At 35.4% G+C, this 14,441-nt stretch overlaps 1 protein-coding gene across 3 annotated transcripts in view; it reads left to right on the top strand.

Annotated features, from left to right (window-relative positions):
- The window catches only part of PARP8 (poly(ADP-ribose) polymerase family member 8), a 169,060-nt gene that overhangs the window by 90,755 nt on the left and 63,864 nt on the right, over nucleotides 1-14,441 (top strand). For all 3 annotated transcript variants that reach the window (XM_046672205.1, XM_046672204.1, XM_046672203.1), the window contains exons 5-8: nucleotides 1,517-1,606; nucleotides 2,182-2,252; nucleotides 3,926-4,003; nucleotides 5,281-5,375. In XM_046672205.1, coding sequence (XP_046528161.1) covers nucleotides 1,517-1,606; nucleotides 2,182-2,252; nucleotides 3,926-4,003; nucleotides 5,281-5,375 — 334 coding nt within the window. The remainder of the gene's footprint in view (nucleotides 1-1,516; nucleotides 1,607-2,181; nucleotides 2,253-3,925; nucleotides 4,004-5,280; nucleotides 5,376-14,441) is intronic.

Raw genomic sequence — 14,441 nt, 5'->3', positions numbered from 1 at the left:
TGCACGGTGAAAACCTGATTAAGTTGATCCAGTAGCAAATAACTTTGAATCAGTGAGACTCTGAATGAGGGTTTAAGAAATGTAAAAACTAGCTTTAGTAGAGGAGTTTTTGATTCTTACCTGGACGTACGAGGGGACTGACAGGAGAGATGCTGGATAAGCAGTGGAAATATCAACTAATATGATGAGACAATAATTAAAATAAATTTATATTAAATCTCTTTCTTAATCTGTGGTCTGACTTGATGTGCACAAAACTCTCATGCCTTCCTTGATGCTGCTTGAAAAGAAAATGCGGAAAAAAGTAGTAATTAAAACAAAGCGAGGTGATGAGGCAAACCTGCTTTGTCTCAAATCGAATCCACTCCCATCTCTTTCACCTTCCTGAATAATATTGAAGCCTTATGTCTATTGAGAGTCTTTTGTGGCTATGCAGTGAATACATATCACTATCCTTTACTCACTGCTTACGGTCTAAGAACAGCACGGATGTTTCTTTGTTAGTAAAGTAATGACTTAGCTATCTATCAATTAAAAATCATGTTCTCACTGTACTGACACAATATTATGAAAGCTTGGCTCAAGATCTTTTATCATATATTCAGTCAATCATCTGAACACTCATTTCCCTTAGCAGAAATTGATAAAGGCTTCAATTATTTTATAGGAGAGAATAGTGTGCACTTTTATATTTATATTTTATATATTATTGACGAGTATATTTTAGGACCATTGTTAATGAATTCGTGAAATGTTTGTTTAATAGCGCTCTCACAGATGCCCTGTAGTTATCAATGAGCAAAGTAGAATAAACAGCTGTGTGTTGTATTCTATTACCATACACTTGGAGATCAGTATTTATCAGGGAAAAATCCTAAATTTATAAAAATATTATTTTTTTCCAGAGGAAACAAATAATGAATAAGAAACTTAAAGAATCTATGGATTAATTTAATGTTCTATGCATTCAACTTGTTTAATATTATTTAGATAAAATTAGTTCATGAAAGAATAATAATTGTGAGACATATTGATTTAAAAATATATATCAGAGTAATATGGGAGGTATGATTTACAACAAAAGCTTTAGCTCACACTCCTTAAGGACATGGTACTGAATCTTTATTGTTTCATCAACTGTTGTTGATAAGCCTTCTCTGTCACTCACTAAGCCTGCTCCCTGTAGTTGACATTGATATTGGGAAGGACCCTGTTCAGTGAGCTGGAGCAAACAGTTGCATCCAAATGATCCATTGCCCCGTGGGATATCAGAGATGTATTTGGATAGTCTCCATCCAAAGTCGGTATTTCTCTAGCAGGTGCCAGCATCTTTAAAGGGACCATTTACAATGAATTCACACATAAATCTGCAATTTACTTTTTTTCCTGAGATTAATCAAGACAGTAGTGTGTGCTTCATGAGAGTTGGAAGTGATGTGATATTACTTTATTTTTTTTAATAAAGGATGTATTTTTTCAAGTTACTATGCCTTTAGTTGTCCATATTCCTTTGCAGATAATACATATGTGTCAAGTTCAGAAAATGATGAAGATGTATTAGTTACTACAGAGCCAATTCCAGTAATTTTTCATCGAATAGCAACAGGTAATAGGAATGCATTGTTTTTTTATTCTAGGTTAATATTTTCTTGATTGTAGGTAGCTTTATTTTTTGTTTCTTTTAGCCCATATAACAGATATTTAACTTTAGTATCTATAAATATGATTCGCCATACACATTTTCTATCTAAAGTTCATTAGTTTGTTTTGCAACAGTTTTTTTAAAATGCATAAATTTACAGTACTTTTAAACGTCTTGTTTAAATGTTTTATGTTGATATTTGGTCTTGTGAAAATATTCCCATGCATAATGACATTGCCAAACAAACAATATTTAGAAAGCATATTTAAGGCGATGTAGGTCCCACGAAATATATAATGAGAGCTGAAGCAATCCACAGAGTGGCACTTTAGTTTGACCATATTTTTATGGACAATGAAAAATCAGAATAGCTTGTATCGTATGTAACGCCCTAACATAATATAATTTTAAAATATGCCCGAATTCTCTTGCAAAGGAGAGAATCACCTAAGGGATGTTCTTATACTGAAAGTTATGAATATTTGGTAAAGAGTATACTGAAAACTAAAGTGATTTTTTTAATCATAACTTTCTTTCAGAATTAAGAAAGACAAATGACATTAACTGTTGCTTATCCATAAAGTCCAAATTACAGAGGGAAAATGGGGAGGTATGTAAATTAAAGTTTCTTTTTCTTCAAAACAGTATACATATGTTTTAAATCTACTGTGTATTTATGGTTAATATCATCATTGTTATTTAGGTTCAAGATTGCATAGAGCGAATGGAGCTCAAGCTCATGGCTTAGAGACTTCGTTTGAGGGAAGGCTAGTTAACTCTGAGAAAGAAGCTCCCTTTAAAATAATAGAAAGAACAACGCGTGGTTTAAATCTCAATAAAGTGCCTACAAAACCTAACTTATTTTTTATATTTTCATCAAATAATATAGTTGACTGAGGAGCACTTGGGTAACATAGTTATAATAACTGTATGTGGCTATACATAGTTTTGATGAGACCCTTAAAATTCCATTTGTCAAAGATGATCTCCTTAGCTAAAGTAGCACAGAGCGTGGGTATAGTCTTGTTATTTTTGGCCAGTGTTAAAACAACACCACCAACACCAACACCAAACAAGCTCATCTTGTTTCCTTACCTTTAAAAAATTTGCTTGAGTCTATAAATAAATACTGGGACATTAAACAACAAAATGAGTGCAATGGGAACAACAATTCTTTGCTTTTAAAACTATGCACTCAGGAGCCGGCCTTGGTGGTCTATTGGTTGATTTCGCGCTCTCACCGCCACGGCCTGGGTTCGTTTCCCTGTCATTGAACCATGCCACCCCTCTGTCAGTTGTCAAACTGTGGCCGTGGCCCACATAGACAACTAAACTAACAACTGGGATATACAACATGGACTGAGGCTTTCAAAAAAAAAAACCAAAAAAACTGTGCTCAGTACAAGCCTCCCTTCCTTTTCACGTTGCCCCGTTCTAGTCTTCTTTATCTACCCTGAGAATCACTGATTTAGCAATACTGTTGCTAAAATCAAAAACTGTTAACATTTTATAAAACCCCAATTCCCTTTTGTAGATTTTTTGGGTTTTTATAAGAATTTGAAATTTGGTCTAGAAATTTAGAGATGATTACAAACATTGGATTAATTGAAAGGGCCAGGGGTAGGAATACTACCTTTAGTTACTCTAGATGAAGTTTCATTATCTGCACTTGAGACACATAACAGATATGGTTCAGTTAATTAGAAACCCAAACTCCAAGTTCAAGCATACATAATTAAATATCCTTTTGAGATCTTAAATCTAAAACAAATAATTTCTGTATCCTGAAAGTTCTCTTCATGATGTGATTCATATTTATTTTCATAATTTTATTTTTATCTTATTGGCTTCGAAGTGTTTTTTCTTTTGTATCATTTTGTAGAGTTGGCAGTGGAAGTGAGAACATTCTGGGATAAGTAATGCTGAGGAACTTTTTAATAAAATATTGAATCAGTGTGAGCTTTCAAGATGTTTTGCCAGAACAAAACCAAAGTTTAATTGATTATACATAGTTTTGAATATACATCAAATATTAAATTGTACAACTCAAGATCAGCAAAATGGAACTTTTAGAAAAGATTTACATGGAGCTTGATGCACCCACAAAACTGTCTCTTACTACCTTTTGTTTTTGGCTTGTACTGCACCAAGACTTGTTCAGTGTCTTTATATAAAATCCACATGTTATGCACAAACCTACCTGATATGGCCACTTGCTACTTTCTTTTCAAAAGGAGGCAAACTAGTTTGACCATTAAAATTGTCTTCCTACTCTACTTTAAGGAGTCAAGACAAAATAGTACAGTGGAAGAAGATTCTGAAGGTGATAATGATTCTGAAGAATTTTATTATGGAGGACAGGTAAGTACACCAGACCCCCCAAATATTCACTCTACAGGTTAGCAATAGCCACACCTGTCCTAGGGGAACTCTTTGCCGGTGATCTGAGACACCTATGTGGTGTTAAGCGTTCTGGAACTAACTAGGAAATCCATGTCATATTTATGTTTCTCATTTTCTATATATTTTCAGAAATTAAGTTTACTTTTGCAGTTCTTTGACTGTAATCATTCATTTACATTGAAGTTGTCTTCATTACAGAGGTTTTGCAGACAGCATTTTATTATGCTTTTGACTTTTACATTCCCTAAGCACATCGTGCTGTGTTTTGCAATGATGACACTTCCAACAAAAGCATGGATTGTTAGTTTTAAATAGAAGGTGATTAACCTTTATAAAAATTGATGGGCCCTAATTATTGAGCATCGTCATTGTTTGTATTCGTTGTCTTCCTTTTCCTCTGATACTAATGTAAAGTGTTTTCTGAAAAATTGTTATGAAGAAACATCATTATTTATATACGTGAAAATGTCATAGCCACATATGCATATGTATAAAAGAATTCATTCTGTTTTTCCAGGGTAATATTACAATTTTAAATGGAGCAATTGATTTTAGGCTATGACTATATAAGATGTCTTATTCTGTTTCTTAAACTTCTTGATCAAATATGCTTTGTAACTGGGATATTATAGGGAAGCTAATGTGTTAAAGAGGTGCTTTAAAGCCGAAGTTGTTATTATATAAAAGAATGCAAGTCAATTTATTCATTCAGAATCAAAAATCAGTAATTTGTCAGTCAAGCATATGCTAGGCAGTAGAGAGACAGATGTAAATAAAACTAAGTTTCTTCTCTCCAGGAATGGTTTTCTCTCAATGAGATACTTTTCCTAATGGTTCTTTAACCAATAGAACACTTTAGCATTATGCAAAATAAATTCTTCCCGCTTTGATTTTTGTTTATACAGCTAATTCTTACAGAGGGGAGTAAATGCTTGTCTTCAGTCTGGACCTTTTTCGGATTATCTGCCACACACTTATTTCGCTCCTTTTAACATTTACATTTTCTTCATATCGAAATAGTCTGATTTTACTTTTTGAATGTATTGAGTTAAGCTAGGTGTATGTGAACCTAAGAACTTTAGTGAATATACTGCTGAATTATTTGTATTTTTTAATGAAGGCGACCGAGAAAATGTCCATGGCTGAATACAGGGTGACCTGTCCGAGATACCGTATTTGATTCTTTTGGTTTGTGTTCACCCCTGAGTCGTTTCTAACGCATTCCTTTCCATCAGGTAAACTATGACGGGGAACTGCACAAGCACCCACAGCTCGAAGCTGATTTATCGGCCGTGAGGGACATCTACGGGCCACATGCAGTTTCTCTCAGGTAAATAAATGCCTTCAGTGAATAAAAATGAAAATTATTTGGTAAGCCATTGGGATTTTATATGGGAGTCAAGTGGAAATTTTCTTGGGCTTAGTTGTATTTGAAAGTGTTCGAGAGAGATTCTGTTTGTTTTATATAAAATGGCATATCTGTGACTATATAGGGGTTTTTTTTGCACGTGTGGTTTAAGATTACATTGACTGCCTTAAAGAAATTAGTTATTTTGGAGAGTTAGTTTGATAAAATGTCAGTCTTAAGTAGCATCGTAATCTATCCTATATTAGATTTGGCTGGCTGGGCCCGTGCTCTGATTGTAAATCAAGGACACATCCGTGGGAGCAATAAAAGTAAATAATGCCTAACCGCTGGTATCCAAAGCACATCTGGCTCCTTAAAAAATGAAAAGAAAAAAAGACATAAATTTGCACAGTGTTTGTTTGAATGATAATGTATTTAATTTTACAGTTACTTAATATATTATTCAGTGATAAATTTCCAGATGATTTTTTATTATTCTTAATCCTTCAGAAGACCCCCACCATCCTTATTTACCTTTCTCTTCTCTCCTTAATTCAAGAAAAGCCTTTTTCTGCCACCCTACTAGTTTCCTTCCACACGTCAGATCTGATTATTTCAGATGCCTGCTCTTTGCCTCAAGGGGAGTCTCCAAGTCTCCATGGCATTCCGGACCCCGTCACAGGCTGACGTCAGTTCCAGGCTTATCCACCCCAACCAGAATCGTTCCCGTTCTCCAGACAGGCTATATTCCGTCTTGACTTTGGGCATTTGCACAAGCAGCTCTCTTATCAAGGAACGTTTCCCTCATTGCTGTCTTTACTGAAGCCCCCGTCCAAAGATCAGGTTTTCTTGAGGCTTCTGTGAATCTCCATGCAGATGAGTTATTCTGCCCTCTGGACTCCCAGCACATTAGGCTCTCACCTCAGTTATTATACTTCTCATGTCTTGTCATGAGTGGTTTACTTCTCCCCGCTAGGCTGGGTTCTGTGCATGCTGGGGCAGCGTGCTTTTTTTCGTTGTTTATTTTAGTTTGGTTTCTAATCATGTTTGTGTTCTGGTACTTGGCATAGCACAGGGCATATATGAAATACAGGCTGGTAGATTCTTGATTGTTTTCAGTGGCAACATCCATGAAAGATTTTCACATTATCCAGTTACATTCTTTTCAGTGGACGTATTCAGATTTTGAGAGGGCAAACAAATACTTTTAGTTGGGAAGTACATCACAACTATAATTTATAATTGCCAAATGTTTCGTTTTAACTGCAGAAGCAGAAACTCACACCCACCTACAGCTTAAAGAAGCTGAAATTGTGTACCCAGATGCCCTCTCTCTCACTCAGGGAGTTACATTAGGCTACTGTTGAGTGAGAGTGATTGAGATTATACGGGGAAAAGTAAATCTTTGCAATTTTCAAAGTTTTAGCGAATTTGCTGCAGTCATTTCACAGTTGACCTCTGCTATGGCACCAGGGTAGGGAATATGGATATTCAGTAAATGTTATAGAATGAATAAATGAAGAAGGCAATAGAGACTATCAATAAATAGTCTAAAACTATGACTAATTCTTAAACTTTAGTCAAACTTTGCTTAAAAGCTTAAAACTTTAATCACAGTATTTTAACCCCCTCCTCCACTAAAAAGAAGTCTGTGGGATATATTTAATCTTACGATACAGCATAGAATTCACCTTCTTTTCATTTGAAATATGTATTTTTATTTAAAGGATTACCTTAGCACATGCTGATTGCTTTTATTGTTAAAGATTTATTTTAACACATATTTCCATGCTGTGTAGGCCCTAATTGTACTGTCATATGTATGAATTTGTTTTGTTTCTTCAGCAAGCATTTATTAAACACCTGTGATCATCTCTATTAGTATTTTCCATTATTAGTAAAATAATTGATAATTTATCAACTGTTGAAATTAGAAAAATATTTGGAATTTCGTTCAAATGAACTATCTAAAATCATAGATGATTTTGGTTTTTTCCCCCTTGTCTATTTCACTTATAAGTTTCAATCCAATTTAAATCTTAATGAATGCAAGCCACGTTCTTGCCTGCTCTAGATTTTCTCTGGCTATAGAGGATGTTTCCAGAATAAGTAACCTCCTGGAGGCCTCATGGTATAAAGGTGAATCACGGCAGGACTAGCTTGATTTACTTAAAATAAATAAGAATGAATTTACTGTCTGGTCTCAAATACTGAGGCCTGGACACATGGGAAAAGGAGTAGTTAGGCGTAAGATCTTGCAATCATGTTCCTTGCAAAGTTCTAAGTCTATTGAAAACAGACTGTTCTAATTAGCTGTTCTTTTACTTAATTGAAGTTTATAAGAACTTAATGGAGTTTGAAGAGCAAAAGTACCTCAATATGCATAATAGGCTATTTGGTGTCATTTTTTTTATGTGACATCTAATGAGAAAGGCAGCTAATAACCACATCTAAGTTCTCTGTAAGAGATGGAAATAACTGAGATTGCCTTGATTGAGGCAGTAGCCTCCTAAAGTAAGTGGAAGGAGGATGTAGAAAAGGCGACTGGTAGATTTATGACTTAAAGAGGTAATTTTAACTCTATGTGGCTGTTTCACCCCAAAGCACAGTACTGGCTGCGTTGAACCATACTTGTAAACATTGATGACAGTTCTGATTCACGGCCTCTCATATGAGAAGTGAGTTAGGTCTCTGGGGGAATGTGATTAACCTGCATCAGTCTGAGTATGTCTCATCTTGAATCATGCAACAAAATGAGGATACTTTATGTTTTTTATTATAAATTTTACTCCTGTAGTCATGGATTTATAAAAAAAATATTGATCAGTGCCATCTGAACACAATTTGAGCTTAATATTTTTAGAAAGGTAGGGAATTACAAGTCGCAAAATTCTCATTTGGTTAGGAATGAAATGATTCTGATAATTTGCTTGTGATGCTTCAAACTTCTATCCCATATCAAATATCCATTGCTTTATGATCATATCATCTTCCATTTTAAGAATTGAAGCCAGATGAGTAATACTCTAACCTTTTTATTATGACTAATGCTTAATGTAGGTTGGAACATGGCAAGATTGTGACTGTTCTGCATTTGTCACTTTTTGTGGATGGACGTTGGAAACAGGGCCTTTGGGAGTTGACATTTTGGAGGACAGGATATGCTGAGGATTTTTTAAGGGTTGAGGAGGCTCTGCTACTCTATTCAGGCCTACCACCCAAGTGTGGATCTCCTAAAAGAAAAATAGAGAAAGGAAAGGAAAGGAAAGGAAAGGAAAAAGCCACATAAACCAGGAATGGACCACTTTAATTTCTTTGGATATCTGGATTTCCTTTTCTTGTGGCCAGTAGGACTGCTTGCAAATCTTCTGGTGCTCTTCTAGCATATGGTAGGATTGTATTCCTCTGCCTCTTTTAATGTTAGGAATGGACACACAACTAGTTTTGGCCTGTGAAATGGGAGCATAGGTGCTAATGTGTGAGTTTCCGTATCTCCTGGACTCCATCACTCTGGGCCCCTTAGTGACTACAATGAGCAGCATTCCCTCCCTCTCCCCTCATTCCGTAGTAACCATGTCATGTGAGCCAGAGATAAATCCGTTTTTGGGTCAAACCACTGACATTTTGAGGATGTTTGTTACTACAACATAACTTACCCTACACTGAAGTATGTCAGTCATCAAAAGATGATCTTGGGTTGGGTGTTTAGAATGTGCTTTCCAGCATATTGATTCTCTCACCTCTGCCTCTAGAGCCTAGGAAAGAAGCAGCCTGACTCTGAAAAGCAGGGGAAAGTGATGACAGGAGGCACATAGAAGAGAGAAACAAAGGGGAGAATATTTTCCAAAAACACTGGTGCATAATCTAGATGTAAGCTTCCGATGCTCAGATCCTGGACAGTCACCTCTACACCCAAAGCCTGTACTTTCTTCAAGCAAAACCAGGGATTTTTAAGCTGAGGGCAGAGTTGTAGCAACTGTTTATACTGTACCTCTTATGTACTATTATTGTATATGGGCTTACTTTCTTATCTGCATGTAATTTTTAAATTCTTCTCAGCCCTGTTGTCCTTTAAAGAAATATATAGCCACCTTGGATACAGTCTTGCAAATGCTTTAATCTGTCAAGATTTCTTCCCGACTGAGTTTGCATATTTCTTGGCCCATTCACAGATCTCTCTCCCACGCTGAGCAAAACACGCATCGAGTAGGCATGCAGAGATAGACATGCAAGCTGTCGAGTTTCAGATGTCATGCGAAGGTGTATGTTTCTTTACAAAATACATTTCTTCTTGAAATATAACTGACCAGTTGTTGCAGGTGGAAATAACTAAATAGCAATAGAGGTTTGTTTCTCAAGACCCTGTGGTAGAGTTTCATGTATGTGTGTGGATACTTACAATTTCGATGACAGTTAATAGGGAAGACTGGATATATGAAATATATTTTTATAACCAGTACCATCACTGCTGATTTGATCAGATAGTGTTATAAAACATCACAACAGTATAACAAATCAGCTGTAGTTTCATAGAGAAAGGAGGGCCAACATATATGGTCTAACATTTAATATATTGTGAGTATGTATGTGGTGTCTTATTAATGAGATGTCTTGATTAGTTCCATTAAAAAAAGGAGAATGAATGACCACAATTGTAAGACATAATGCCCTCAAAAATGCATGTTCATTGAAAAAAATATTTCATATATGTGTTCTGAAATGAACTAGGTCACATGTAAATATCCCAAAATCAAGTGCCCGGATTTCAGGATATGTCGATTCAAAGAGGAGCTCGCCTAGACGTGGAAGGGTCACTAGATGTCTGGAAAGAAATTTGTGGAGCAGTTCCTTTCAAACCCTCAGCTCCATAGTAAAACCCCTGCATCGGGATCATTTCTGTGTTGTTTCCCTTATCTTAAAAAAGTATTCAAGTTCAATTTGCTGTGATCTTCTCACAGTGGATAAATATAGGCAGTGCATGAAATTATTTTGAGTTATTATAAACCCGGTCCAGCGTTCAGGACATAATCAGATATCTAGCTGCACCATTCAAGTTGCATTCATATTTCAAGCCTTCGACTTGATTGTGCATTTGCTATTCATGAGATCCGGGGTTACTGAAAGTTATTCAGAGATAGAAGCGGCCCTGATGACTGGGTCGCTGCATCTGGACCAACTGTAATCACGCTTTGTAATCTCGCAGCGGGAAATGTGAAATTACTGGCATTACAGAGAAAGGGCATCACAACGGAAATTGGTTTGCATATACACAGGGTTGTTGTGAATTCTTTGAAGTGTGACATAAAAACAAAAAGAGTAACTATTTACAGATCTACACCTGCAGAATCCAGTTAATTGCAAACCTTTAATGCCTCTGTCTTCTTAAAATTCAGTATTTGTGCTCTGCTGTGGCGAAGGAGCACTTGTAAGCCGTTCTTTCCTTTTTTTTTTTGAAAAAAATTGATAGTGTTAGATATTGGAAATATACTAACTTTTAGTCAAAAAAGTGTTGAATAAATCATACAAAAATACTTTAAAATTCACATATTAAAAGTTTTAAAAGAATATATGGCACATTCTGATCATAACTTTATGATGAAGTCTGTTGAAATGGTGTGGCAATCTGTTTATGAAGAAAGCAGCTGTAGGTAAAATCTTACTGATTTTTGTTGTCACTGATTTCTCTTTCTCAGCATCAAAACATACCAAAGTCTTCCCATTGTACATAAATCCAAACAAAACTTCTTCTCCCTTATGAAAATGGTAAAGATTGGAGAAAACAAATGCCTGGTGATGATGAGGATGTGGGAAGTGGTCACTGTGAACCTGACTGGTGTGATTATAAGTTGTTTTAACCTTTTTTTTTTAACGGAAGTGTTTATTCCAAGTACTACTACTACCACTTCTTTTTTTTTTTCTTTTTTGAGGAAGATTGACCTGGAGCTAACATTTGTTGCCAATCTTCCTCTTTTCTTTTTTTTCCTCCCCAAAGCCTCAGTACATAGTTGTACATCCTAGTTGTAGGTTCTACGAGTTCTTCTGTGTGGGACACCACCTTAGCATGGCTTGATGCCCAGTGCTAGGTCCGAACCCAGGATCTGAACCTGCAAACCCTGAGCCACTAAGAGAGCATGTGAACTTAACCACTTGGGCATGGGGCCAGCCCCTGTTTTAACCTTTAAAAATAGTAATCAAACAATATATATCCAGACTCCCAAATATAATTATATTATTTATTTCACTCAGTAATTCTAGAAATTATTCTATGAGAAGACAGATTTTTATCTAGAGGGCTATTTGTCAATTTTTATAATGTAAAAAAAAATCAAAAGCAACCTAATGTTTTATTATTACAATTGTATTTATACAAATACAACCATTTAAATTTATGATTTTGAAGAATATTTTACAATATAAAAAAATGCTCATCATAGAATAAATGAAAGAACAGGACAAAAATCTTTATATACTGTATTATCCTTACATCTATGAAAGAGACTGGAATGACGTATAAGCCAAAAGAATTCTCTCTGAGTACGGGTATTACAAGTTGCTTTTTGTCTGCTTTTGTATTTCTCACATTTTATATAAGTGCCTTTGTAATCAGAAAAAGTAAATGTTTTTAAAAATATATAACTTTTAATAAAATAAATTTTACTTACGATCTATAGTTAATATGTAAGTACTCTTCACTTTTTTGGGTTTCCTATTTTTATTTTATTTTTAAAAAGCATTTAATTTCTGTACTTTTTGGTTATCTACTTTCTCAGTAAATAGTGTATTTGGAACATTTACCTCAGGATATTAAATATTTTTATGTCAGCTTCTTTAGTAAAAGGTATTTTTTTTAAATCATGTCATCATACTATAGTTTTAGTATATCCTTATCGTTCAATATTCAGTTTTTTTCAATTTCTGCTCTTACATTTATTCTAGGTAAAGGCTTACATGTATTTGTTATAATTTTCTTGGGAATGGTTGTAGTCAAGTTCACCCCCCTGAAACTGCCCTTGAACATCATTAGTAATCTATCCTCATCATCGCATTTAGTGGCTCTTTCTTTTACACGCCTAACTATAGATATTTGACTTGTTGTATTTATGAATAATTTGCTCATGTTCAGGGTCAGCACATTATGACATCTGGGCCCTGGGCCTATTTTCGGACAGCGCATGAGCAACAAATAGTGTATGTCTTTGTAAAGGGTTGTAAAAAGAAACAGAAATAAAGAGGCATATGTGACAGAGACTGTATGTAGCCTGACAAGCCTGAAATATTTACTATCTTGACCTTTGCAGGAAAAGTTTACTGAACCCTGAGGTTCATTTCTGGGAACTGTAAATGGTTCCTTTGCTTGGTCCTTATTCTTGTCATAGTGTCTGTCTAATTTCCTAACTAAATTGGCATATTTTTGTATCTAAATTTGCATATCATGTCTAAATTTGCATAAAGTTACAAGGGTTCTTGTCCTTTATGAATAACACAGAGGTTTTGATGCATGCAATTTAAAAAAATTAATTCCTATGTGAATAATTTTTATCCCTTTTCTTCTTTATATAACCTTTAAAAATATCACTATGAATGTTTAAAAAGTACAATTGCATAAATAATGAAAATGTAATCAGTGTTTTGATATATTTTTCAGGAGAGAATGGAGAAAGCACAGAGGCTGAGTTTTTATGTTCAAATGTGCTGGGTTTTTTTTGGTCATGGATATCAAAAAGCAAAAAAGACCCCCTAGGTTCCTTTATGCATCAAATTACAAAAATCATTTAATCATTAAAAATTTCGTCTCTGTATTCTATGAAAGTGCCCCGGTTTTGTACCATATAATACTTACTATGTGCCAGATGCTGGCCTTGGCACAGATTTGAGGTTGGACGTGGATTCAATGCCTGGCTTCCCCACTGACTTATCTGCCCTTTAGCAACTTGTTTCACTTCCCTAAACCTTGGTTTCCTCGTTTGCAAATGTGGATAGTTATAGTATCGTCGTCATAAGGCTATGGTGAGGACCTAGTGAGATCATCCATTAATGTCTGACTGGGTTTCCAACACAAGGTGGTAGTTTATGGAATATTGACCTGATTAAGCACTTGCATAAATAAATTGGATACCTGTGTTCCAATTCCGGCCCTGCTACAGGGTCCTGATGGGTGAGAGGCTTTACTCCTCTGGGCCTCAGTTAATGCGCGTGTTAAGTTGGAGATGGTAGTAGTACCTGTAGTGCACTGCGATCCTACGTATGGAAAATCCTTGGAAGAATTTCTGGCACATAAATCCTCAATAAATATTGGCCCTTGACTTTTATCATTTCTCTTATCGCTATACTTTCTCCCTCACTATGTATAGCATTTGTAACTTCAGAATTTTATAGAAATATCAAAAATAGAGATGTGTGTGTATGGAGGCTATAAAACCTATTGTTTTTATCATCTTTCGTTAACTTTAAAAAAAATAGGCTGGCTCGTGGCACTGCCTGGGTTGGAGAAAAGTTGGTCTTCATATGGAAGATACAGTTGTTACTGTTTTGGTTTTGGCGTATCAGACTTTTAGAGCCGCCTATCAAAACTCAGTGACATTTAAGTGACAAATAACCTGGATCAGTTTCAGAATCACTGATGTCTAACATGGAAGGAAAATTCATGGACACATTATTGGCAGTATTGTGGCAGTAAATGATCCCCCCCCGACCCTTTCCTAATGTCAGAAACCCCTTTCTTGCCCTTAGAAGCAGCTCTTCATCCTCAGAGAGCCCAAAGAAAACAGAACGTAAAATGGAGTGAAATGAGAAGATTGTTTAATTTGCCTCAGAGAACTAGGGATGTTTGAAACTATGAACCAAACAGTTCTTGAGTTTATGGATGCATATGCGTGTACGTAACGATAGAAAGATGTCAATATAGTATAAATAGGTCACAGAAGACGAGAATCGAACTAGATTGAGTCCATTAATTCATGTCCACACTCATTTCTGAGCTGTCTGTGAAAATCAAGGATGACAATTAGTGATTGAATCTTTCATTTAACATAAGCTAGCACACACTAT

The sequence above is a fragment of the Equus quagga genome, chromosome 9, assembly GCF_021613505.1.
Source record: "Equus quagga isolate Etosha38 chromosome 9, UCLA_HA_Equagga_1.0, whole genome shotgun sequence".
In the NCBI taxonomy this organism is placed as follows: domain Eukaryota; kingdom Metazoa; phylum Chordata; class Mammalia; order Perissodactyla; family Equidae; genus Equus; species Equus quagga.
The sequence above is the reverse complement of the archived record's forward strand: the minus strand, read 5'-3'. Positions and strand labels throughout refer to the sequence as shown.